We start from the raw sequence: 27365 nt of genomic DNA, 5'->3' as shown, positions 1-27365 counted from the left end.
GACGGGCGTCCTCCCTCCCGTCTCTTCACTCTCCTGTGAGCTGCGAGGCACAGCGTTATTGCTGCAGTGCTGGTCAGACGCTGATACAACCCTCGTCTCTGTTTTTGTATCCTCAACAGGGAGTGCAGGTGAGCCTTTTATCCCCGTGTCGATTGAAGAGACGTGGGTGTGTCTGCACGCCGGGTGGAGAGGAGCTGTTTCTCCTGCAGAGCACTTCAACAGACTCTCCTCTATCCCCTCTAAACCTCTTCCTCTGTCTCCTAGTGCCACCGACTCTGTTTCTGCTGTTACTGCCGTGTCTCTCTCCAGCCAATCGAGCTGCCTGTTTTTCCCCTCTCCCTCACATTCGATCATTTCTGGCATCGTGGGTGTTGTCATGGGCAACGGGTTGCCAGCGGCAGCAGTGGCCACTACTGAAGGCTCTTCAAGGGCGCTCTTCTTCCTCTCCCCCTCCTCCTCCCTCGCTTCCTCTCCTATACAGGCTCGGTTCTGAATCTGAGCGTCTGTTTCTCTCTGGTCCAGTGTGTGTGTGTTAGTCTGGTTCAGTGTGTGTGTGTTAGTCTGGTTCAGTGTGTGTGTGTTTTCTCCACAATTTACAGAGAATACATGTTCTTCCTGTCTTGTTCTATCTGATCTCTGATCAGAAACACGGGCAGAGGTTGAGCTGACATTACGACGCAGATCAATAACTGTGGTCTGGACAGATGTATTCCTGTCATTATCATTAACACTTCCTGTTGCATTGTGGTTCCGGTCTGGGGTTTGAACACCGTTAGTCAGAGAGAAGGAACGACCTGTCTGGGGGTGGTCTGCAGATTGCTGAGGCTCCTTGGGTAGGGTTGGGGCTAGACTGGGGGCAGGTGAACCAGCCTGGACTGTGGCTGAGGGGCTGGAGCTGGGTTGGGTCTGGGTTGGGGCCAGACTGGGGGCAGGTGAACCAGCCTGGACGGTGGCTGGGGGGCTGTAGCTGGGTTGGGCCTGGGTAAGGGCCAGGCCTGTAGTAAGGTGATCCCCGCAGCCTTTGGATGAGGGGCTGGAGCTGGTCTGTCCCTTGGGGCTCAGCTGTTCTCGGTAACCTGAACTCTTGCCCTGTGGTTCTCCGTTTGTCCCTGAATGGATGTCTGACTGTGTCTCTATCTCTGGCTTTGAATGTGTCTGTGTCTGTGACTCTGGTTTTGACTGTGTCCCTTTCTGTGTCTCTGGTTGTGTCTCTGTCTGTGTCTCTGGCTTTGACTCTGTCTGAAGCTCTGACTGTGACTCTGTCTGTGACTCTGTCTGTGTCTTTGTCTGTGTCTCTGTCTGTGTCTCTATCTCTGGCTTTGACTGTGTCTGTGTCTGTGACTCTGGCTTTGACTCTGTCTGTGTCTCTGGTTGTGTCTCTGGCTTTGTCTTTGTCTGTGTCTCTGGCTTTGACTCTGTCTGTGTCTCTGTCAGTGACTCTGTCTCTGTCTGTGTCTCTGTCTTTGTCTCTGTCTGTGACTCTGGCTTTGACTCTGTCTGTGTATGTGTCTCTGGCTTTGAATCTGTCTCTGTCTGTGTCTCTGTCAGTGACTCTGTCTCTGTCTGTGTCTGTGTCTCTGTCTTTGTCTCTGTCTGTGACTCTGGCTTTGACTCTGTCTGAAGCTCTGTCTGTGCCTCTAGCTTTGACTCTGTCTGTGTCTGTGTCTCTGGGTTTGACTCTGGCTTTGACTCTGTCTTGGTCTCTGTCTGTGTTTCTGGCTTTGTCTCTGGCTTTGTCTCTGGCTTTGACTCCGTCTGTGTCTCTGTCTGTGTCTCTGTCTGTGACTCTGGCTTTGACTCCGTCTGTGTCTCTGTCTGTGTCTCTGGCTTTGTCTCTGTCTGTGTCTCTGGCTTTGACTCTGTCTGTATCTTTGGTTGTGTCTCTGGCTTTGACTCTGTCTTTATCTCTGTCTGTGTCTCTGGCTTTGACTCTGTCTCTGTCTGTGTCTCTGGCTTTGTCTGTGTCTCTGGCTTTGACTCTGTCTGTGTCTGTGTCTCTGGCTTTGACTCTGTTTGTGTCTCTGGCTTTGACTCCGTCTGTGTCTCCGGCATTGTCTCCGGCTTTGTCTCCGGCTTTGTCTCTGGCTTTGACTCTGTCTCTGTCTCTGGCTTTGACTCTGTCTCTGTCTGTGTCTCTGGCTTTGACTCTGTCTCTGTCTGTGTCTCTGGCTTTGTCTGTGTCTCTGGCTTTGACTCTGTCTGTGTCTGTGTCTCTGGCTTTGACTCTGTTTGTGTCTCTGGCTTTGACTCCGTCTGTGTCTCCGGCATTGTCTCCGGCTTTGTCTCTGGCTTTGTCTCTGGCTTTGACTCTGTCTCTGTCTCTGGCTTTGACCCTGTCTGTGTCTCTAGCTTTGACTCTGTCTGTGACTCTGGTTTTGACTCTGTCTGTGTATGTGTCTCTGGCTTTGTCTCTGTCTGTGTCTGTGTCACTGGCATTGTCTTTGTCTTTGTCGCTGTCTCTGGCTTTGACTCTGTCTTTGTCTCTTTCTGTGACTCTGGCTTTGACTCTGTCTGTATCTTTGGTTGTGTCTCTGGCTTTGACTCTGTCTTTGTCTCTGTCTGTGTCTCTGGCTTTGACTCTGTCTGTATCTCTGGCTTTGACTCTGTCTTTGTCTCTGTCTCTGTCTGTGACTCTGGCGTTGACTCTATCTGTGTCTGTATCTCTGGCTTTGACTCTGTCTTTGTCTCTTTCTGTGTCTCTGGCTTTGACTCTGTCTGTATCTTTGGTTGTGTCTCTGGCTTTGACTCTGTCTTTGTCTCTGTCTGTGTCTCTGGCTTTGACTCTGTCTGTATCTCTGGCTTTGACTCTGTCTTTGTCTCTGTCTCTGTCTGTGTCTGTGTCTCTGGCTTTGACTCTGTCTGTATCTTTGGTTGTGTCTCTGGCTTTGACTCGGTCTCTGTCTCTGGCTTTGTCTGTGTCTCTGACTCTGTCTGTGTATGTGTCTCTGGCTTTGACTCTGTCTTTGTCTCTGTCTGTGTGTTTGGCTTTGTCTGTGTCTGTGTCTCTGGCTTTGACTCTGTCTTTGTCTCTGTCTGTGACTCTGGCTTTGACTCTGTCTGAGTATGTGTCTCTGGCTTTGACTCTGTCTTTGTTGCTGTCTCTGGCTTTGACTCTGTCCTTGTCTGTGTCTCTGGCTTTGACTCTGTCTGTGTCTCTGGCTTTGACTCTGTCTGTGTCTCCATCTCTGTCTCCGTCTGTGTCTCCGGCATTGTCTCCGGCTTTGTCTCTGGCTTTGTCTCTGTCTCTGTCTGTGTCTTTGGCTTTGGCTTTGTCTCTGTCTTTGGCTTTGTCTCTGTCTTTGGCTTTGTCTCTGTCTTTGGCTTTGTCTCTGTTTGTGTCTCTGGCTTTGACTCTGTATTTGTCTCTGTCTGTGTCTCTCTCTTTGACTCTAGCTTTGACTCTGTCTGTGTCTCTCTCTTTGACTCTAGCTGTGACTCTGAGACTTTGCCTGTTTTCTTTTTCCTCCTCTTTTTCTGTGAGTTTGTCTTTTTCTCCATGCCTAACTTGATATCATAATGTAGTGTTGACTCTATCTGCTTGGACTCAGCCTGCTTGGACTCAGCCTGCTTGGACTGTGCCTGCTTGGACTCAGCCTGCTTGGACTCAGCCTGTGAGTCAGCCTGCTTGGACTGTGCCTGCTTGGACTGTGCCTGCTTGGACTCAGCCTGCTTGGACTCAGCCTGCTTGGTCTCAGCCTGCTTGGACTGTGCCTGCTTGGACTGTGCCTGCTTGGACTCAGCCTGCTTGGACTCAGCCTGCTTGGACTCAGCCTGCTTGGACTCAGTCTGCTTGGACTGTGCCTGCTTGGACTCAGCCTGCTTGGACTCAGACTGCTTGGTCTCAGCCTGCTTGGACTCAGCCTGCTTGGACTCAGCCTGCTTGGACTGTGCCTGCTTTGACTCAGCCTGCTTGGACTGTGCCTGCTTTGACTCAGCCTGCTTGGACTGTGCCTGTGAGTCTGCCTTAGTCTCTTCTGAGGTGTTTTGTGCTGTCAGCTGGTCTGTTTTAGACCCTACTGCTAGACCTATCAGTAGCTCTGCTCTCTCTGCCTGCTCTCTCTGCTCCACAGACTCTGGACTTATCAGGGTCTCTTTAAATACATCTGCATCTGTTGTCGAGTCCAATTGCATCTGAGTGTCTGTTTCCTTCAGTGCATCTGCCTTTTTTTTGGAGTGAATCTCTGCCTCTGCCTCTCTAGCCATTCTCTCAAACAGTTGTAATGTGCTTTCCTCTTGTTCAGCCTCTTTGGCTGCGCTCTCTTCAACTGGTTTCTTATTATTTCCCAGAAGGTAACTTCTGAAACTGAACCCTTCGGTATAGGCTGTGACCCTCTGACTTGTTGATGTGTCACTGTTTCCACACTGTGCTTCCTCGTTGCCATTTTCACCGTTGTCGTTGTTGTCGTTGCCGCGGTATCCTGGTTGGATCACAAGTAGGGGAGGTGGTGGTCGTATCCGTGGCGATGGAGAAGATGACTCTGCGTCCTTGGGAACAGTAACAGTCACTCCTCCTCCCGTATCCCTTCTTCCTTCCTCTTCCTCATAGTGGACTGAATATTTGGGCAGAAGGCCCACAGGTGGGCATTGACCACTGGCCTCAGAGACACGGAGGTCTGGTATGCTCAGAGAGGCCATTTCTTCCTCGTATTCCTGGAAGGCCTGGAGCAGCTCCTGCTCAAGCAGCATGGCAGGGGACAGGGGTGTGAGAGGTGGAGCACTCTGCATGGGCATACTAGTAGACTGGGCTTGGGACAACGGTAGGGAAGATAGTGCTGGGAGGGGTGGGCACAGGAATGGGGCACCTTCAACGGGCGGGGCAATCGGCAGGGCTGGGACCCTCTCCAGGGACAGAGCTGGAGACGGGGGCAGAAGGGGTGGGGATAAGGCACCCTCCATGGGCTTGGCAGTAGGTTTGGGGGAAGGAGGGGTACGGATGTCTGTGGGAACTAGGTCAGCATGGCCGGGATGCCTGAGGTCCAGGGTGGGGTGGGGTATATGGGGACCACCCGGGCAGGAGGGTGGAGTGGGGTTGGGTGGGTGACCCCAGCCGGATAGGAAGGTGGGCAGGGAGATAGAGTTAGTTACTGGGAACTGGTCATCAAAACAGCTGTCCATTCCATGATGCTACAGAAAACGCATAGCACACGCCGAGCAGGGGCAAGTCTCAACTCCATACACAGTTACTGCAATCTGCACACAGCACACAGGTACTGCACTGCAATCTGCTCACAGCACACAGGTACTGCACTGTAATCTGCACACAGCACACAGGTACTGCACTGCAATCTGCACACAGCACACAGGTACTGCACTGCAATCTGCACACAGCACACAGGTACTGCACTGCAATCTGCACACAGCACACAGGTACTGCACTGCAATCTGCACACAGCACACAGGTACTGCACTGCAATCTGCACACAGCACACAGGTACTGCACTGCAATCTGTACACAGCACACATGCACTGCACACTGCACCTATACACAACACTGCACTATAATCTGTACATTGTACAGAGCACTGCATTCAGAAATGTTATAAAATGAATAGCCAGACTGCATAAAATAAGAGCATTCACTTAACACAACCAGATGCATAACTCAGTCAAAACAATGGTTTAGAGTACACACCTGGTATCTTATAGATAATGGTTTAGAGTACACAACTGGTATCTTAAAGATAATGGTTTAAAGTACACAACTGGTATCTTAAAGATAACGGGTTACAGTACACAACTGGTATCTTAAAGATAATGGTTTAGACTACACAACTGATATCTTATAGATAATGGGTTAGACTACACAACTGGTATCTTATAGATAATGCTTTAGAGTACACAACAGGTATCTTATAGAAAATGGTTTAGACTACACAACTGGTATCTTAACGATAATGGTTTAGAGACACAATTGGTATCTAAAAGATAATGGTTTAGAGTACACAACTGGTATCTTAAAGATAATGGTTTACAGTACACAACTGGTATCTTAAAGATAATGGTTTACAGTACACAACTGGAATCTTAAAGATAATGGTTTAGAGTACACAACTGGTATCTTATAGATAATGGGTTAGACTACACAACTGGTATCTTAAAGATAATGGTTTAGACTACACAACTGGTATCTTATAGAGAATGGTTTAGAGACACAATTGGTATCTAAAAGATAATGGTTTAGAGTACACAACTGGTATCTTATAGAAAATGGTTTAGAGTACACAACAAGTATCTTAACGATAATGGTTTAGAGTACACAACTGGTATCTTATAGATAATGGTTTAGAGTACACAACAAGTATCTTAACGATAATGGTTTAGAGACACAATTGGTATCTAAAAGATAATGGTTTAGACTACACAACTGGTATCTTATAGATAATGGTTTAGAGTACACCACTGGTATCTTAAAGATAATAACTGCATCCCAAATGGCATCCTATTCCTTACATAGTGCACTGCTCTGGGTCCTCTATGCACTATTTAGGAAATGGGGTACCAGTTCTGGTTAAAGTAGTTCACTCTATAGGGAATAGGGTGCCAGTTCTGGTTAAAAGTAGTGCACTCTATAGGGAATAGGGTGCCAGTTCTGGTTAAAGTAGTGCACTCTATAGGGAATAGGGTGCCAGTTCTGGTTAAAGTAGTGCACTCTAAAGGGAATAGGGTGCCAGTTCTGGTTAAAGTAGTGCTCCATATAGGGAATAGGGTGCCAGTTCTGGTTAAAGTAGTGCTCCATATAGGGAATAGGGTGCCAGTTCTGGTAAAAGTAGTGCTCCATATAGGGAATAGGGTGCCAGTTCTGGTTAAAGTAGTGCACTCTATAGGGAATAGGGTGCCAGTTCTGGTTAAAAGTAGTGCACTATTTAGGGAATAGGGTGCCATTTAGGATGCAGCCCAAAAGGTTATTTTCTCGTAAATCAGAGAGCAGGAAACAGAGTGTTCACTCATAAAGAAAGGCGATGTCATTATTGTTTTCTACGGTGGTCACTTAGCATTCAGAGACACGTCCTGTCCTCCATCATCTACCCTCGTTAAAGCCAGTGGGTGAGCAGGAGAGGACAGGAAGCCATAATAAACCTCTTCATTGGTTTGCTGAATGGCTGAATCATTGCTGCTGAGTCATTGTAGCCAGGGTCACTGGACACTGCCAAGTACATGTCTGCCTATTCCCTATATAGTGCACTACTTTTGACCAGGACTGGCACCCTATTCCCTATATAGTGCACTAGGAATAATAAGTGGACTAGGCAGTAGACACTGGGCAGTGATGGACTAGGAAGTGATGTACTAGGAAGTGATGGACTAGGCAGTAGACACTGGGCAGTGATGGACTGGGCAGTGATGGACTAGGAAGTGATGGACTAGGCAGTAGACACTGGGCAGTGATGGACTAGGAAGTGATGGACTAGGCAGTGATGGACTGGGCAGTGATGGACTGGGCAGTGATGGACTGGGCAGTGATGGACTGGGCAGTGATGGACTAGGCAGTAGACACTGGGCAGTGATGGACTAGGCAGTGATGGACTAGGCAGTGATGGACTCGGCAGTGATGGACTAGGCAGTGATGGACTAGGCAGTGATGGACGAGGCAGTAGACACTGGGCAGTGATGGACTAGGCAGGGATGGACTAGGCAGTGATGGACTGGGCAGTGATGGACTAGGCAGTGATGGACTAGGAAGTGATGGACTAGGCAGTGATGGACTGGGCAGTGATGGACTAGGCAGTGATGGACTAGGCAGTGATGGAATAGGCAGTGATGGACTGGGCAGTGATGGACTGGGCAGTGATGGACTGGGCAGTGATGGACTAGGCAGTAGACACTGGGCAGTGATGGACTAGGAAGTGATGGACTAGGCAGTAGACACTGGGCAGTGATGGACTAGGAAGTGATGGACTAGGCAGTGATGGACTGGGCAGTGATGGACTGGGCAGTAGACACTGGGCAGTGATGGACTAGGCAGTGATGGACTAGGCAGTGATGGACTGGGCAGTGATGGACTAGGCAGTGATGGACTAGGCAGTGATGGACGAGGCAGTAGACACTGGGCAGTGATGGACTAGGAAGTGATGGACTAGGCAGTGATGGACTGGGCAGTGATGGACTAGGCAGTGATGGACTAGGCAGTGATGGAATAGGCAGTGATGGACTGGGCAGTGATGGACTGGGCAGTGATGGACTGGGCAGTGATGGACTAGGCAGTAGACACTGGGCTGTGATGGGCTAGGCAGTAGACACTGGACAGTGATGGACTAGACAGTAGACACTGGGCAGTGATGGACTAGGCAGTGATGGACTAGGCAGTGATGGACTAGGAAGTGATGGACTGGGCAGTGATGGACTGGGCAGTGATGGACTAGGCAGTGATGGACTAGGCAGTGATGGACTGGGCAGTGATGGACTAGGCAGTGATGGAATAGGCAGTGATGACTGGGAAGTGATGGACTGGGCAGTGATGGACTAGGCAGTAGACACTGGGCAGTGATGGGCTAGGCAGTAGACACTGGGCAGTGATGGGCTAGGCAGTAGACACTGGACAGTGATGGACTAGGCAGTAGACACTGAGGCAGTGATGGACTAGGCAGTGATGGACTAGGCAGTAGACACTGGGCAGTGATGGACTAGGAAGTGATGGACTAGGCAGTGATGGACTAGGCAGTAGACACTGGGCAGTGATGGACTAGGAAGTGATGGACTAGGCAGTGATGGACTAGGAAGTGATGGACTAGGCAGTGATGGACTAGGCAGTGATGGACTAGGCAGTGATGGACTAGGCAGTGATGGACTCGGCAGTAGACACTGGGCAGTGATGGACTAGGCAGTGATGGACTAGGCAGTATACACTGGGCAGTGATGGACTAGGCAGTGATGGACTAGGCAGTGATAGACTTGGCAGTAGACACTGGGCAGTGATGGACTAGGCAGTGATGGACTATTCAGTGATGGACTCAGCAGTAGACACTGGGTAGAAGCTACCTGACACCATGCAATAATACACACTGTAACAAAGTCAACTTAACTAATTGTTTAATCAGTGTTATTCTGTGATTGGCTGGACTTCAGGACAAGAAGTTAAGCTAATGTGTGAATATTTGTTCACTCAACAAACTTTGCTCACAGTGAGCTGAATGTATAAAAGTGTGTTGAGTAAAATGACAAATTAGTGTTTTTTGGGGGGTCAAGCTATATGCCCAAATGTTGAGCTAACTCACGTTCCTATTATAGCTGGCTGTCTTGCAATTATATGTTGAATAAACAAACTGTGTATTATTTGCAGTATGATTGCTCAAAAACACTCAATGCTATCCCCACCCTGGCTGACTATCCCCACCCTGGCTGACTATCCCCACCCTGGCTGACTATCCCCACCCTGGCTGACTATCCTCAACCTGGCTGACTATCCCCACCCTGGCTGACTATCCTCAACCTGGCTGACTATCCTCCCCACCCTGGCTGACTATCCCCACCCTGGCTGACTATCCCCACCCTGGCTGACTATCCTCAACCTGGCTGACTATCCTCCCCACCCTTGCTGACTATCCTCAACCTGGCTGACTATCCTCAACCTGGCTGACTATCCTCCCCACCCTGCCTGACTATCCTCCTCACCCTGCCTGACTATCCTCCTCAACCTGGCTGACTATCCTCCCCACCCTGGTTGACTGTCCTCCCCACCCTGGCTGACTATCCTCCTCTACCTGGCTGACTATCCTCCTCTACCTGGCTGACTATCCTCCCCACCCTGGCTGACTATCCTCCCCACCCTGGCTGACTATCCTCCCCACCCTGGCTGACTATCCTCCCCACCCCGGCTGACTATCCCCACCCTGGCTGACTATCCTCCCCACCCTGGCTGACTATCCTCCCCACCCTGGCTGACTATCCTCCCCACCCTGGCTGACTATCCTCCCCACCCTGGCTGACTATCCTCCCCACCCTGGCTGACTGTCCTCCTCACCCTGGCTGACTATCCTCCCCACCCTGGCTGACTGTCCTCCTCACCCTGGCTGACTATCCTCCCCACCCTGGCTGACTATCCCCACCCTGGCTGACTATCCTCCTCTACCTGGCTGACTATCCCCACCCTGGCTGACTATCCCCAACCTGGCTGACAATCCTCCCCTCCCTGGCTGACTATCCTCCCCACCCTGGCTGACTATCCCCACCCTGGCTGGATTCCGATAGGAATTACACACTACTTTGCAAGCCAGCATAATTTTACTTGCAGGTTTGATGTGGCCTGTAAACCAGGAGTTTCAGACCACTGCTCTGGGGTGTAACTAGGCCCTCAAAAAGAAACGTCATTATGTATTGACGTAAAGAGTTTCATTTCACACTGGAAAATATGCAAATAAGGTAGAATAAATTCTAAGTTGAATTGTAATTTCACTCAATCTAAAATTCTAAATTGAGTGAACATACAATTCAACTTGAGAATGTACAGTGGGCAAAAAAGTATTTAGTCAGCCACCAATTGTGCAAATTCTCCCACTTAAAAATATGAGAGAGGCCTATAATTTCCATCATAGGTACACTTCAACTATGACAGACAAAATTAGAAAAAAAATACCGAAAATCACATTGTAGGATTTTTTATGAATTTATTTGCAAATTATGGTGGAAGATAAGTATTTGGTCATTAACAAAAGTTTATCTCAATACTTTGTTATATACCCTTTGTTGGCAATTACAGAGGTCAAACGTTTTCTGTAAGTCTTCACAAGGTTTTCACAGACTATTGCTGGTATTTTGGCCCATTCCTCCATGCAGATCTCCTCTAGAGCAGTGATGTTTTGGGGCTGTTGCTGGGCAACACGGACTTTCAACTCCCTCCAAAGATTTTCTATGGGGTTGAGATCTGGAGATTGGCTAGGCCACTCCAGGACCTTGAAATGCTTCTTACGAAGCCACTCCTTCATTGCCCGGGCGGTGTGTTTGGGATCATTGTCATGCTGAAAGACCCAGCCACGTTTCATCTTCAATGGCCTTGCTGATGGAAGGAGGTTTTCACTCAAAATCTCACGATACATGGCCCCATTCATTCTTTCCTTTACACGGATCATTTGTCCTGGTCCCATTGCAGAAAAACAGCCCCAAAGCATGATGTTTCCACCCCCATGCTTCACAGTAGGTATGGTGTTCTTTGGATGCAACTCATCATTCTTTGTCCTCCAAACACGATGAGTTGAGTTTTTACCAAAAAGTTATATTTTGGTTTCATCTGACCATATGACATTCTCCCAATCTTCTTCTGGATCATCCAAATGCTCTCTAGCAAACTTCAGACGGGCCTGGACATGTATTGCCTTAAGCAGGGGGACATGTCTGGCACTGCAGGATTTGAGTCCCTGCAGCGTAGTGTGTTACTGATGGTAGGCTTTGTTACTTTGGTCCCAGTTCTCTGCAGGTCATTCACTAGGTCCCCCCGTGTGGTTCTGGGATTTTTGCTCACCGTTCTTGTGATCATTTTGACCCCACGGGGAAAGATTTTGCGTGGAGCCCCAGATCGAGGGAGATTATCAGTGGTCTTGTATGTCTTCCATTTCCTAATAATTGCTCCCACAGTTGATTTCTTCAAACCAAGCTGCTTACCTATTGCAGATTCAGTCTTCCCAGCCTGGTGCAGGTCTACAATTTTGTTTCTGGTGTCCTTTGACATCTCTTTGGTCTTGGCCATAGTGGAGTTTGGAGTGTGACTGTTTGAGGTTGTGGACAGGTGTCTTTTATACTGATAACAAGTTCAAACAGGTGCCATTAATACAGGTAACAAGTGGAGGACAGAGGAGCCTCTTAAAGAAGAAGTTACAGGTCTGTGAGAGCCAGAAATCTTGCTTGTTTGTAGGTGACCAAATGTTTATTTTCCACCATAATTTGCAAATAAATTCATTAACAATCCTACAATGTTTTCCCTCATTTTGTCTGTCATAGTTGAAGTGTACCTATGATGAAAATTACAGGCCTCTCTCATCTTTTTAAGTGGGAAAACTTGCACAATTGGTGGCTGACTAAATACTTTTTTGCCCCACTGTATGTTGGTTCAACTATATGCCCAAATGTTGTGTAAACTCAAGCCTAATGCAGCTTGTTACCTTACAATTGTCTGTTAAATCAATGCTTTTGTTTTTACAGTACAGTCTTGGTTCCCCTCATTTCTCCTGATATTATAGCCACCACAGCAGCACTGCCTATTTGTTTTCCTGAGTCACTGTAGGGACACTGGACACAATGCATTAAGACAGTCACTTTGTATCAGCCCTGATATCATAGCCAGCCACAGAGCAACATTGCTCTTTTGTTTTTGTACTGACTGAGTCATCATGTTTCATGAAAGGGAATGCATTCAACTGTGTCTTCCGCATTTAACCCAACCCCTCTGAATCAGAGAGGTGCGGGAGGCTGCCATAATTGACATCCAGGTCTTCGGCGCCCGGGGAACAGTGGGTTAACTGCCTTGCTCAGGGGGAAGAACGACAGGTTTTTACCTTGTCAGCTCAGGGATTTGGTCCAGCAACCTTTCGGTTACTGGCCCAACCAGCTACCTGCCACCCATGATGAGTGCAGGGATCCTGGGCAGTAGACAATAGGTACTAACGCAATTTACATTCACATAATTTAGCAGACGCTCTTATCCAGAGCGACTTACAGGAGCAATTAGGGTTAAGTGCCTTGCTCAAGGGCACATCTGCATAATTGTTACCTGGGGAATTCGAACCAGCAACTTTCCGGTTACTGGCCCAATGCGATTAACTGCTAGGCTCAGAGTATGTGAGTGGAGCCGAGCTGGAGAGAAGCTTGCCCAATTTGACTGGAGCATGGAGTGAGATTCCCGAAGGTTGGAGCGTAGGCCTTCTCTCCCGCTCCTATTTTTCTCCAGTAGCGCTCACCTGACGAGCTCAGGGTATACCCGGCCCAGCGTGCATCTGTAGCCTACTCGTATGCTGCTATAGCCCCTTGCTTCAGCTACTGTCATGGAGTTTTACTAAATATTTTCATTAAAGAAACTGATAAAAACACACAGGTGAAAAAGCCAAGGTGACTTACAAAAGATGAGGAGGAACCAAGAGCAAGAGAGGGAGTGTGGTGATGTAATGTCCACAACTAAAGAATCATTGTGGAATATGAAAAGACACCTGTCCTGAAAGCAATGATGGTGTACTTACTACGTGCACATGATAACAGACAGGAACCAGGTGGGTAGAAAGCTAAGCTAACTACCTGACATGATGACTCCTTGCTGTCCCCAGTCCACCTGGCCGTGCTGCTGCTCCAGTTTCAACTGTTCTGCCTTATTATTATACGACCATGCTGGTCATTTATGAACATTATAATCTCCACCCGGCACAGCCAGAAGAGGACTGTCCACCCCTCAGAGCCTGGTTCCTCTCTAGGTTTCTTCCTAGGTTTTAGCCTTTCTAGCTAGTTTTTCCTAGCCACCGTGCTTCACACACCTGCATTGCTTGCTGTTTGGGGTTTTAGGCTGGGTTTCTGTACAGCACTTTGAGATATCAGCTGATGTACGAAGGGCTATAGAAATACATTTGATTTGATTTGTGTCATTGTAGCAAAAATATTTATAAACTAAAAATCAAATCTCTTGAAAGTTTCATACATGTTTTGTTGTATTATCTATAGAGTAAATAAATATAATAATATAATAAACCTGGATTATTATTATTGATCCTTTCCAAGGAGCTTTCCGTTTTGATAACACCATTGGTTTTTATTTAACCTTTATTTAACCTTTATTTAACCTTTATTTAACCTTTATTTAACCTTTAATTAACATTTATTTAACCTTTATTTAACCTTTATTTAACCTTTATTTAACCTTTAATTAACCTTTATTTAACCTTTATTTAACCTTTATTTAACCTTTATTTAACCTTTATTTAACCTTTATTTAACCTTTATTTAACCAGTTAAGTCAGTTAAGAACAAATTCTTCGTTTCAATGATGGCCTACCGTGGAACAGTGGGTTAATTGCCTTGTTCATGGGCAGAAGGACCTTGTCAGCTCGGGGGATAGGATCTTGCAACCTCTCGGTTACTAGTCCAAACGCTCTAACCACCCTGCCGCCCCAATGATTTGACCTAAAAACCTTAAGGCCTACCTATAGAAAAATAACTCAAGAGTAGCCAGAAAGGTGTTTAGCATCCCCAGTGGCCCAGAAAACACAACGAGGATATACTCCGCTGCTAGTCTGCTCTACAGGAACCATCGTATGAGCCTCAAGCCACAGACTCTGGCCAAACTCATTTTCCCAGAATTTTTTTTAAAGGCACTTTAGACTGAGCCTAATAAGGCTTTTTTTTCCCTCTCGTTTAATTTGTATTTAATTCTAAGTAAGTCACAGCCTATATGCGTAATTTATAGACTATAATGACTTAATGGAACTAAATGTTGTTGAAATGCTGAGAGCTAATAATGACCCTGTCAGGCTACTGTGTCGCTCTCGCCAATGTTTCACAATGTCTTTCTTTGTAGGCTATAGCCTTGAAATAATAGAAATAATGTAGCATAAATAATTCATTTCATTTCCTTCGTAGTTAATGTCCCTGTCTGGCTCCTGACCTATTTAGAGCTGTTTAATATGACATGTAGCCTATTTGAAAATGATGAGTGCTTCTTACAGTCACCTGTTAGTCACATGTTTAAGTAAAATACTTCAAATCAAATGGTTTGGTTTCAATACTTCAAAACCAAGTCCAGGTAGTCACAGGAACAGATGGACGTTGGTGCGATTGTGGTTTTAATGAATGGCGCAAATTTGGAGCAGTAGTTGTTTTTTCTCTTCCTGTGAGCACAGAGTGTTTTTTAGCAGAGCAGCAGGGAAGGACCTGGAACACCAGGGCACCAGAGCAGCAGGGAAGGACCTGGAGCACCAGAGCAGCAGGGAAGGACCTGGAGCACCAGAGCAGCAGGGAAGGACCTGGAGCACCAGAGTAGCAGAGCAGCAGGGAAGGACCTGGAGCACCAGAGCAGCAGGGAAGGACCTGGAGCACCAGAGCAGCAGAGCAGCAGAGCAGCAGGGAAGGACCTGGAGCACCAGAGCAGCAGGGAAGGACCTGGAGCACCAGAGCAGCAGAGCAGCAGGGAAGGACCTGGAGCACCAGAGCAGCAGGGAAGGACCTGGAGCACCAGAGCAGCAGAGCAGCAGAGCAGCAGGGAAGGACCTGGAGCACCAGAGCACCAGAGCAGCAGGGAAGGACCTGGAGCACCAGAGCAGCAGAGCAGCAGGGAAGGCCCTGGAGCACCAGAGCAGGGTGCAAGTGGAACAGTTTTGCCTCCGTCGGAAGTGCCTACCCGGAATTTGACTTATTTTGTGCTGCTATAACAGTCCCTCTCCTCACCCCTGGTCAGGTGACTTGGTTCATTTGTGCTGCTATAACTGTTGAGCTATAACTGTTATAGCAGCACAAATTAACCAAGTCAAATTCCAGACAGAAGCAAGGATCCTCTGCACAGATCGACAACAGCCACCCTGGAAGCATCGTTACCCACCGCTCCACAAAAGCCCTTGCTACTCCAATTCTCAGAGCGAGTGACGTTTGAAATGCTATTAGCTCGCACCCCGCTAACTAGCTAGCCATTTCGGTTACACAAGCACCACTCATACAAGCGTGTTTAAATATTCTAATACAAAAATAATTAATATAATTATTGACATATTGCGACAAAGTGGTTACTATCCCATTGGGGGTATCCCATTGGGGTATCACATTGGGGGTATCACCTTGGGGGTATCACATTTGTGGTATCCCATTGGGGGTATCCCATTGGGGTATCACATTGGTGGTATCCCATTGGGGGTATCCCATTGGGGTATCACATTGGTGGTATCACATTGGGGTATCACATTGGTGGTATCCCATTGGGTGTATCCCATTGGGGTATCACATTGGAGGTATCACCTTGGGGGTATCACATTGGGGGTATCCCCTTGGGGGTATCACCTTGGGGGTATCACATTGGGGGTATCCCCTTGGGGGTATCACATTGGGGGTATCACATTGGGGGTATCCCATTGGGGTATCACATTGGGGGTATCACATTGGGGGTATCACATTGGGGTATCACATTGGGGTATCACATTGGGGGTATCACATTGGGGTATCACATTGGGGGTATCACATTGGGGGTATGCCATTGGGGGTATGCCATTGGGGTATCCCATTGGGGGTATCCCATTGGGGGTATCCCATTGGGGTATCCCATTGGGGGTATCCCATTGGGGGTATCCCATTGGGGGTATCCCATTGGGGGTATCCCATTGGGGTATCCCATTGGGGGTATCACATTGGATTTTGCATATGCTTTTAAGGAACTCATGCGCTTCTGAAAGCTTCATTAAAGCTTTGAAAGTGTCAGGATTCAACCATAACATGTGATAACAATTCAACAGAACAGATGTTTACTCCCACGGGGTGGCCAAACCAAACCTCCAGGCTTCTGCTGGGTCATATCTCAATCATCCAGAATCAACAAACCAACCTTGCTCTTTTTAAATTGAGAGAGTTAGGGTGATGTCACCTTAGGGCTGTGGTGGTCGTGAAATTTTGTCAGCTGGCAAATGTTCGGCCAGTCTCACGATAATTGACTGGTAATTAACATGAACATGGTTAGCATCTTCAAGCTGCTGATCTACATTTTTTGGGGGGGATGTAATAAATCAATACATCTATTATTAATTTTAGTCTTAAGAAATTATACTGATATTTTAAGAAAATGTATTTCAGAAAAGCGGAATATGACTGCCTACTGTGGGCCTATGCTATATGGCTATGGTCCAAGCCATAGACTGTAGGCTTGTTCATTTAGCTGACAAGATATGCTTAGAAGTCCCGTTGCCATTATTGTAACGCTTTGAGAAATAAATATAAGAACACTTTTTTCAACAACAACAAAAAATGAAATATTAATTATTATTGGACGCATACACATATTTGTTGATGTTAATGGACAGAATGCTTGTGTTCCAAACTCCAACAGAGCAGTAACATCGAACAATTCACAACAATACACGGAAATCTAAAAGAATGGAAATAAATAAATATTAGGACAAGAAATGTCGAAGTCCGGAGTATATGTGTGTGTGTGTGTGTGTGTGTGTGTGTGTGTGTGTGTGTGTGTGTGTGTGTGTGTGTGTGTGTGTGTGTAATGGGATGTATAGACATTATAGACATTATGAACAGTATGTGGATAGAATATTTAGTATCTGTAGAATAGAGTAGGATAGGATAGTTAAAGCAATAGTTAAATAGGATGTCATTGACTAGAATACAGTGTATAAACAGTGCATTCGGAAAGTATTCAGACCCCTTGACTTGTTCCACATTTTGTTAAATTATAGCCTTATTCTGAAATGGATTATAGTTTTAAAAATCTGCAGCAATCTACACACAATACCCCATAAAGACAAAGCGAAAACAGGTTTTTATAAATTGTAGCAAATGTATTAAACATAAAAAGAGAAATACCGTATTTATATAAGTATTCAGACCCTTTGCTATGAGACTTGAAATTGAACTCAAGTGCATCCTGTTTCCATTGATCATCCTTGTAGATGTTTCTACAACTTGATTGGAGTCCACTTATGGTAAATTCAATTGATTGGACATGATTTGGAAAGACACACACCTGTCTATGTAAGGTTCCACGGTTGACAGTGCATGTCAGAGCAAAAACCAAGCCACGAGGTTGAAGGAATTGTCCGTGGAGCTCAGAGACCAGATTGTTTTGAGGTACAGATCTGAGGAAGAGTACCAAAACTTATCTCCAGCTGTCACGCCTTGGTCTTAGTGTTTTGTGTTTTCGTTATATATTTGGTCAGGCCAGGGTGTGACAGGGGTTTACGTGTTGTATTCGTATTGGGTTTTGTAAGCATTGGGATTGTGGTTGATTAGGGGTGTGTCGAGTGTAGGCTTGGCTGCCTGAGGCGGTTCTCGATCAGGGTCAGGTGCTTCTCATTGCCTCTGATTGGGAACCGTATTTGGTAGCCTGAGTTTCGCTTTGTCTTTCGTGGGTGATTGTTCCTGTCTCTGTGTAGTTTCACCAGATAGGCTGTATTAGGTTTCACGTTCCGTTTGTTGTTTTTGTATTTATTCGTTATTTCATGTACCGTCACTTTTTTCATTAAAAACATGAGTAACCACCACTCTGCATTTCGGTCCGACTCTCTTTCAACGAACGAAGAACGCCGTTACACCAGCATTGAAGGTCCCCAAGAACACAGTGGCTTCATCATTCTTAAATTGAAGAAGTTTGGAACCTTCCTAGAGCTGGCCTTATAATTCTTAAAATCTCCACCTGGCACAGCAAGAAGAGGGCTCTTTGGGGTTTTAGGCTGGGTTTCTGTACAGCACTTTGTGACATCAGCTGTTGTTAATTAAAAGGGCGTTATAAATATGTTTTATTGATTTGATTGGATATACATTTTGAAGCGTAGCATAAGGTAACCAATCACCAAAGGCTTCTTGTAGCATAAGGTAACCAATCACCAAAGACATCTCGTAGCATAAGGTAACCAAAGACTTCTTGTAGCATAAGGTAACCAATAACCAAAGACTTGTTGTAGCATAAGGTAACCAATTACCAAAGACTTCTTGTAGCATAAGGTAACCAATTACCAAAGACTTGTTGTAGCATAAGGTAACCAATTACCAAAGACTTCTTGTAGCATAAGGTAACCAATTACCAAAGACTTCTTGTAGCATAAGGTAACCAATTACCAAAGACTTCTTGTAGCATAAGGTAACCAATTACCAAAGACTTCTTGTAGCATAAGGTAACCAATTACCAAAGACTTCTTGTAGCATAAGGTAACCAATTACCAAAGACTTCTTGTAGCATAAGGTAACCAATTACCAAAGACTTCTTGTAGCATAAGGTAACCAATTACCAAAGACTTCTTGTAGCATAAGGTAACCAATTACCAAAGACTTCTTGTAGCATAAGATAACCAATTACCAAAGACATCTTGTAGCATAAGATAACCAATTACCAAAGACTTCTTGTAGCATAAGATAACCAATTACCAAAGACTTCTTGTAGCATAAGATAACCAATTACCAAATACTTCTTGTAGCATAAGATAACCAATTACCAAAGACTTCTTGTAGCATAAGATAACCAATTACCAAAGACTTCTTGTAGCATAAGATAACCAATTACCAAAGACTTCTTGTAGCATAAGATAACCAATTACCAAAGACTTCTTGTAGCATAAGATAACCAATTACCAAAGACTTCTTGTAGCATAAGATAACCAATTACCAAAGACTTCTTGTAGCATAAGATAACCAATTACCAAAGACTTCTTGTAGCATGAGATAACCAATTACCAAAGACTTCTTGTAGCATAAGATAACCAATTACCAAAGACATCTTGTAGCATAAGATAACCAATTACCAAAGACATCTTGTAGCATAAGATAACCAATTACCAAAGACTTCTTGTAGAATAAGATAACAAATTACCAAAAACGTATTGTAGCATAAGATAACCAATTACCAAAGACTTCTTGTAGCATAAGGTAACCAATAACCAAAGACATCTGGTAGCATAAGGTAACCTGATGGAGGGACAATAGAGCCTTGAGTACCAGGCCATTAGGACCTGATGGTCGGTAGCAAGTCGGATACTACCAAAGCATGTCCAAAGTGGGATAAAAGGAGATTACCGTGACTCACGTCTAATTTTACTGCGGTCATGACTCATGGCCGCCGGTGTGGCAGTAATAAGGTCACCACAACAGTCCTAATAACACCCTATCTCCTTAAGAACAGTCCTAATAACACCCTATCTCCTTAAGAACAGTCCTAATAACACCCTATCTCCTTAACAGCCCTAATAACACCCTATCTCCTTAAGAACAGTCCTAATAACCCCCTATCTCCTTAAGAACAGTCCTAATAACACCCTATCTCCTTAAGAACAGTCCTAATAACACCCTATCTCCTTAAGAACAGTCCTGATAACACTCTATCTCCTTAAGAACAGTCCTAATAACACCCTATCTCCTTGAGAACAGTCCTAATAACACCCTATCTCCTTAGGAACATTCCTGATAACACCCTATCTCCTTAAGAACAGTCCTAATAACACCCTATCTCCTTAAGAACAGTCCTAATAACACCCTATCTCATTGAGAGCAGTCCTAATAACACCCTATCTCATTAATAACAGTCCTAATAACACCCTATCTCCTTAAGAACAGTCCTGATAACACCCTATCTCCTTAAGAACAGTCCTGATAACACCCTATCTCCTTAAGAACAGTCCTAATAACACCCTATCTCCTTAAGAACAGTCCTAATAACACCCTATCTCCTTAAGAACAGTCCTGATAACACCCTATCTCCTTAAGAACAGTCTTGATAACACCCTATCTCCTTAAGAACAGTCATAATAACACCCTATCTCCTTAAGAACAGTCCTAATAACACCCTATCTCCTTAAGAACAGTCCTGATAACACCCTATCTCCTTAAGAACAGTCTTGATAACACCCTATCTCCTTAAGACCAGTCCTAATAACACCCTATCTCATTGAGAACAGTCCTAATAACACCCTATCTCCTTAAGAACAGTCCTAATAACACCCTATCTCCTTAAGAACAGTCCTAATATCACCCTATCTCCTTGAGAACAGTCCTAATAACACCCTATCTCCTTAAGAACAGTCCTAATAACACCCTATCTCCTTAAGAACAGTCCTAATAACACCCTATCTCCTTAAGAACAGTCCTAATAACACCCTATCTCCTTAAGAACAGTCCTAATAACACCCTATCTCCTTAAGAACAGTCCTAATAACACCCTATCTCCTTAAGAACAGTCCTAATAACACCCTATCTCCTTAAGAACAGTCCTAATAACACCCTATTTCATTGAAAAACTGGATTTGGACTGTTCATGACCTTTAAAAAACAAACACAATGAAGTGACCCAAAACCTGCGACCCAGCAGTTGGATCATCTAAATAACTCAGTATATATATTTTTTGTAAGCCCTTAAAAGAAAGCGTTATGAAATACATATTGTATTGTGTTTAATAATTAAACTGGTAATAAGAACATATTAACTTAGGATCTCACTTGGTGAAGTCCATAGGATGGATGGAACAACTCTGTCACCAACCAATTCAAGGCACCCTGGGAAATATGCAAATAAAGCATTACACTAACCAGTTGGTAGCCTGAGTTTGTGTTAATTCAACACAGTTCGGTGTCTATACGGGTCCACACTTTCAGTGTTCATTTAACACTGGGGAATTTACTATGTACTGTCATCCTAGCCGGTTTATGTTCCTACTGACTCATCCTTGTACTGAGCCTCCATTTTGAAAACATACAGGCTTTACCGAAGCAAAGAACACAAATATCGACCTTTAATAGAATAAGTCTTTACCTTTATTAAACATTCTTAGCAGTCATGAGATTAATTTAACTCAAAGACATCATTCTGATCAGTCTAAGTGCAAATGTCAACAAAGAAAGTCAAATCATTACGGTGCTGCGTTGTGATTGGCTGACGGTAAAACCATGTGACCAGCTCCGGGCGCTCTCAATCTCATTTCCTTGACAAAGCCATCCACTCACCTCCCTGCTAGCCCTGCCTGCCTGCTCTGGCCAATCCTTACATGCCTTCAACAGCCTGGTAGGCACTCCCTTTTTTTTTATGAGGGGAGGAGAGGAAAGAAATCACAGCAAAAGTGTCCTACCAAGCTGCCAATCTTGCAGATTCCAACAAAGGCATGTGTTTGTGGAGGGAGTATGTTACAACTGCATGCTGCAGCTTGCCTTGTAGAGTATAGACCTTACAGCTCTGTAGGGCAGACTCCGCATGGAGCTGAAACTTAACTTATTGCAGCATCTGGAGACCCCAAGTGCTTGTCATGGTTTTGACAGATCTTCTGTGTTACAAATGTCACTGAGGTCCTCCACTTTCATTTCTCTAAATCTTTCAATTTCTTTCCTTCCCAAACAGGATGCACACAACATCTCTCTAGACTGTACTGTACTGTACTGTACTGTTCGTCTGTCTGTCTGTCTGTCTGTCTGTCTGTCTGTCTGTCTGTCTGTCTGTCTGTCTGTCTGTCTGTCTGTCTGTCTGTCTGTCTGTCTGTCTGTCTGTCTGTCTGTCTGTCTGTCTGTCTGTCTGTCTGTCGTGTTCTGTTCTGTCGTGTTCTGTTCTGTCGTGTTCTGTTCTGTTCTGTCTGTGTTACCAAAGTCTGTACTACAGTGCTAAAATCCAATTTAGTTTGTTACAATTCACCTCGGCTTCCCTCATTACCTCACTAACACTTGACTTAAACCTGCAGGTATGTAAATGCTTGTTTATAACTTGTTTTAAACACGTATGAACAATTTAATGCATTATTATTAGAGAGCTTATAGTATGTTCCTGAAGTGACACATTACTGCAATCACACTCCGCTCAGACAACAGCGGACAAAGAGACTCCAAACCAACTTCAAAGCAGAGCTAACATACGAATAAGTCCGTCTTCAAATAATTCCCTGAAGCACCTCACAGTCACTGCAAACATGCAGTGTCTGAAAGGCCACCACAGGGTTGTGTTCATTAGGGCACACTGTAGCAAAACAGTTCAAAACGTTGTGGAAAAAAACAAGTGTTTTTCTTATTGAACAAGTTCAGATAGATAGTTCTTTCAGATTCAGAGTGTTTATATATATTCGAGCTCCAACATGCAGGACTAGGTTAAATAAAATATAGAAAATTGGTCTATGGAAATGTATATAGCCCTGTATACATCATAATACATCATAATAATCTCCGTTTCACTCTGTTTCGGGACGTCTTTCTTGAGTTCCGTGCCTAGTGAACACAACCCCTGTCTCACAACAAACACAGCAAACCGAGAAGAAGCACTGAAGGCCCTCTGTCTCCCACTCTCCCTCATGCTGTGGACAGTACTAATAGGCTACACACGGGTTATACCTCTTCTGCACAGCCACCAGTTGTGTGCTGCCGTCCATGTGATGTTGCAGACCAGCCAGCAGGGGGCTCACTGAGTCACTCAGGCTCTCCTGATCACTCTTAATCTCTGTTCTAAAATTTACACCGGGGACGGAAAGCACACCAGGACAATTTAGACGAAGGAAGTGTAAATAAAACATTTAAAAATTCAGTCGTAAGGACTAAGGGCAGCACGCAAGCATAGCAGTCACAGACTACAATACAGGTGGATAAAGCTACTGTAAAATCAATGCTGAAGAACAACACTCCATTGACATAGACTATATGCAGGAACGCTTTACAATGTAAACAACTTCATGGTAAAGCTGTGATCTATATTTCCTGCCTCTGAAGAATATGTAAATACTGTAGTGATTTGCATCGTGAATATAAATCTCATTTCATAGTAACAGGAACAGTCAACAACCAAACAGCAATGTCTGAAACTGTATACTGGTACTGCCAACGAGCTGAGTACAACAGCTTTACCTAACTTTACCTTATCATACCTAACCTATTCCTTATATATTCCTTACCTAACCTTTCCTATCTCTTTTCTTACCCTACCTTACCCTACCTAATCTTACCCAACCCTTATCTTATTTTACCCATCCCTTCCCTTATCTTACCCATCCCTTCCCTTATCTTACCCATCCCTTATCTTATTTTACCCATCCCTTATCTTACCCATCCCTTATCTTACCCAACCCTTATCTTATCTTATCTTACCCATCCCTTCCCTAATCTTACCCATCCCTTCCCTAATCTTAACCATCCCTTATCTTACCCATCCCTAATCTTACCCATCCCATATCTTACCCATCCCTTATCTTACCCATCCCATCCCTTATCTTACCGGTCCCTAATCTTACCCATCCCTTATCTTACCCATCCCTTATCTTACCCATCCCTTATCTTACCCATCCCTTATCTTACCCATCCCTTCCCTTATCTTACCATTCCCTTCCCTTATCTTACCCATCCCTTCCCTTATCTTACCCTTCCCTTATCTTACCCAGCCCTTATCTTACCCATCCCTTATCTTACCCATCCCATCCCTTATCTTACCCATCCCTTTTCTTACCCATCCCTTCCCTTATCTTACCCTTCCCTTATCTTACCCATCCCTTCCCTTATCTTACCCATCCCTTCCCTTATCGTACCCAGCCCTTATCTTACCCTTCCCTTATCTTACCCTTCCCTTATCTTACCCATCCCTTATCTTACCCATCCCTTATCTTATCTTACCCATCCCTTATCTTATCTTACCCATCCCTTCCCTTATCTTACCCATCCCTTCCCTTATCTTACCCTTTCCTTATCTTACCCATCCCTTCCCTTATCTTACCCATCCCTTCCCTTATCTTACCCATCCCTTTTCTTACCCATCCCTTCCCTTATCTTACCCATCCCTTCCCTTATCTTACCCAGCCCTTATCTTACCCTTCCCTTATCTTACCCTTCCCTTATCTTACCCATCCCTTATCTTACCCATCCCTTATCTTATCTTACCCATCCCTTATCTTATCTTACCCATCCCTTCCCTTATCTTACCCATCCCTTATCTTACCCATCCCTTCCCTTATCTTACCCATCCCTTATCTTACCTTACCTGCAGTATCCCTTACCTTACATTACATGACCTTACCTTAGCTAAACCTTACCTTACCTTTCTTACCCTTACCTTACCCACCTTGTCTTACCTAACCTTACCTATCCCTTACCTTACCTAGCCTATCCCTTACCTAACCTTACCTATCCCTTACCTTACCTAGCCTATCCCTTACCTAACCTTACCTATCCCTTACCTAACCTTACCTATCCCTTACCTTACCTAGCCTATCCCTTATCTTACCTTACCTATCCCTTACCTAACCTTACCTATCCCTTACCTTACCTAGCCTATCCCTTACCTTACCTTACCTATCCCTTACCTTACCTAGCCTATCCCTTATCTTACCTTACCTATCCCTTACCTAACCTTACCTATCCCTTACCTTACATAGCCTATCCCTTATCTTACCTTACCGATCCCTTACCTAACCTTACCTATCCCTTACCTTACCTAGCCTATCCCTTACCTTACCTTACCTATCCCTTACCTTACCTAGCCTATCCCGTATCTTACCTTACCTATCCCTTACCTAACCTTACCTATCCCTTACCTTACCTAGCCTATCCCTTACCTTACCTTACCTTACCTATCCCTACCCTTACCCTATCCTACCTTACCTAACCTATCCCTTGCCTTACCTAGCATATCCCTTACCTTACCTATCCCTTACCTTACCTAGCCTATCCCTTACCTTACCCTATCCTACCTTACCTAGCCTATCCCTTACCTTACCTTACCTATCCCTTGCCTTACCTAGCATATCCCTTACCTTACCTATCCCTTACCTTACCCTATCCTACCTTACCTAGCCTATCCCTTACCTTACCTTACCTATCCCTTTCCTAACCCTATCCTACCTTACCTAACCTATCCCTTACCTAACCTTACCTATCCCTTACCTAACCTTACCCAACCTTACCTAACCTTACCTATCCCTTACCTAGCCTATCCCTTACCTTACCCTATCCTACCTTACCCTAGCCTATCCCTTACCTTACCTAGCCTATCCCTTACCTTACCCTATCCTACCTTACCTAGCATATCCCTTACATTACCCTTCCTTACCCTACCTTACCTAGCCTATCCCTTACCTTACCTTACTTATCCCTTACCTTACCTTACCCTAGCCTATCCCTTACCTTACCCTATCCTACCTTACCTAGCATATCCCTTACCTTACCCTTCCTTACCCTATCTTACCTATCCCTTATCTTACCTAACCGTACCCTAACTTACCTTACGTGCGCACGAACGTACAAGCAAACAGGTCGAAACCAAAGCCACCTACCCAAGTGAAGTCCCCCAGTGGAGTTCAAGGCTGAGGTCTGTGCTGGGCAGGAAGTCGTGAGGGAACTCTAGATCCTCGTCTTCATCTCTCCTCCTCTTCTCCTCCTCTTCCTCAGTGTTCCTCCCTGGGACGTCCTGTAAGGGGTCGACCCCTTGTTCTGTGGTTGAGGCTGGAGGCTTGGTACAGACCACTATGTTATCTGCTGTGTTGTTTTCTCCGTTCTGGTCGATTCTATCGGCGTGGACTTCAGCCTGGAGGAAACAACAACAACAACAACACAAGTTATATTAATGAAGCTGTCGTCAACATGCTTTCAAAAAAAAACTGGAGTTCCTAAAACACGACAAGGCCCAATGCTGAGTCTAGTGATCGGTGCTTCAACTAACATCCATGTCCTTTGTGTTCTGCCTCCACCCCCGGACATTCACAGAACCAGGTATAAAGCCAACCGAGCACCGCCTGTTTGTGCAGAAACACACCCTTTATTAAAACACAATAAAGAATGCCGAGTTTGCGTTGACTAATGTGAGGTTGGCCAATCCACTCTGTCAAACCTTATCATTTGCCAATGAGCCAACTTTTGATTACATTACATTACCCAATGGGATCAAAGAACACACCGTAGAGCTCAATGTCTCCTGTACGTAGTGTGTTTTATTGTTATTCATATGGGAACATTGTATATTATGATTTCAAGCAATATACAACCTAATGTACATAACAAATTGACGTACAATTAAATGTTCTGCTGCGCATGTTGTTTTATGGAGGACACACAACTGACGATCACACAACTAACATGGCAACATTAGAGTGTATGTCTCGTGTATGGCCTCAATCCACGCACAACATAAAGTCCACTTGATCCCTCTGACAGTTTGTATTTATGTTGTATAGATTTTGTATATATTGTATAGTATAACTATTGTATAGATATTGTAAATATAGTATAACTATTGTATAGATATTGTAAATATAGTATAACTATTGTATAGATATTGTAAATATAGTATAACTATTGTATAGATATTGTAAATATAGTATAACTATTGTATAGATATTGTAAATATAGTATAACTATTGTGTGTATTGTATAAATAGTGTATATATTGTATAGTATACATATTGTATAGATTTTGTATATATTGTATAGTATAACTATTGTATAGATATTGTAAATATAGTATAACTATTGTGTATATTGTATAAATAGTGTATATATTGTATAGTATACATATTGTATAGATTTTGTATATATTGTATAGTATAACTATTGTATAGATATTTTAAATATAGTATAACTATTGTGTATATTGTATAAATAGTGTATATATTGTATAGTATACATATTGTATAGATTTTGTATATATTGTATAACTATTCTAAATATTGTATAAATGTTATATATATTGTATAGTATAAATATTGCATATATTGTATAGATATTGCATATATTGTATAGATATTGCATATATTGTATAG

The 27365-nt window shown here is 44.5% G+C and overlaps 1 protein-coding gene across 1 annotated transcript in view; it reads right to left on the bottom strand.

The window, feature by feature from the left end:
- Nucleotides 1-772: 772 nt before the first annotated feature.
- LOC109880593 (dentin sialophosphoprotein-like) overlaps nt 773-27365 on the bottom strand; it is a 42355-nt gene continuing 15762 nt past the window's right edge. Inside the window, exons 2-5 of the mRNA XM_031799983.1 lie at nt 25884-26134; nt 22963-23073; nt 3353-4969; nt 773-995 (exon numbers count right to left, since the gene is read on the bottom strand). Coding sequence (XP_031655843.1) covers nt 773-995; nt 3353-4969; nt 22963-23073; nt 25884-26134 — 2202 coding nt within the window. The remainder of the gene's footprint in view (nt 996-3352; nt 4970-22962; nt 23074-25883; nt 26135-27365) is intronic.

This window comes from Oncorhynchus kisutch, linkage group LG20 (genome assembly GCF_002021735.2).
Source record: "Oncorhynchus kisutch isolate 150728-3 linkage group LG20, Okis_V2, whole genome shotgun sequence".
NCBI lineage: Eukaryota > Metazoa > Chordata > Actinopteri > Salmoniformes > Salmonidae > Oncorhynchus > Oncorhynchus kisutch.
This window is presented reverse-complemented; position numbering and strand designations above follow the sequence as displayed.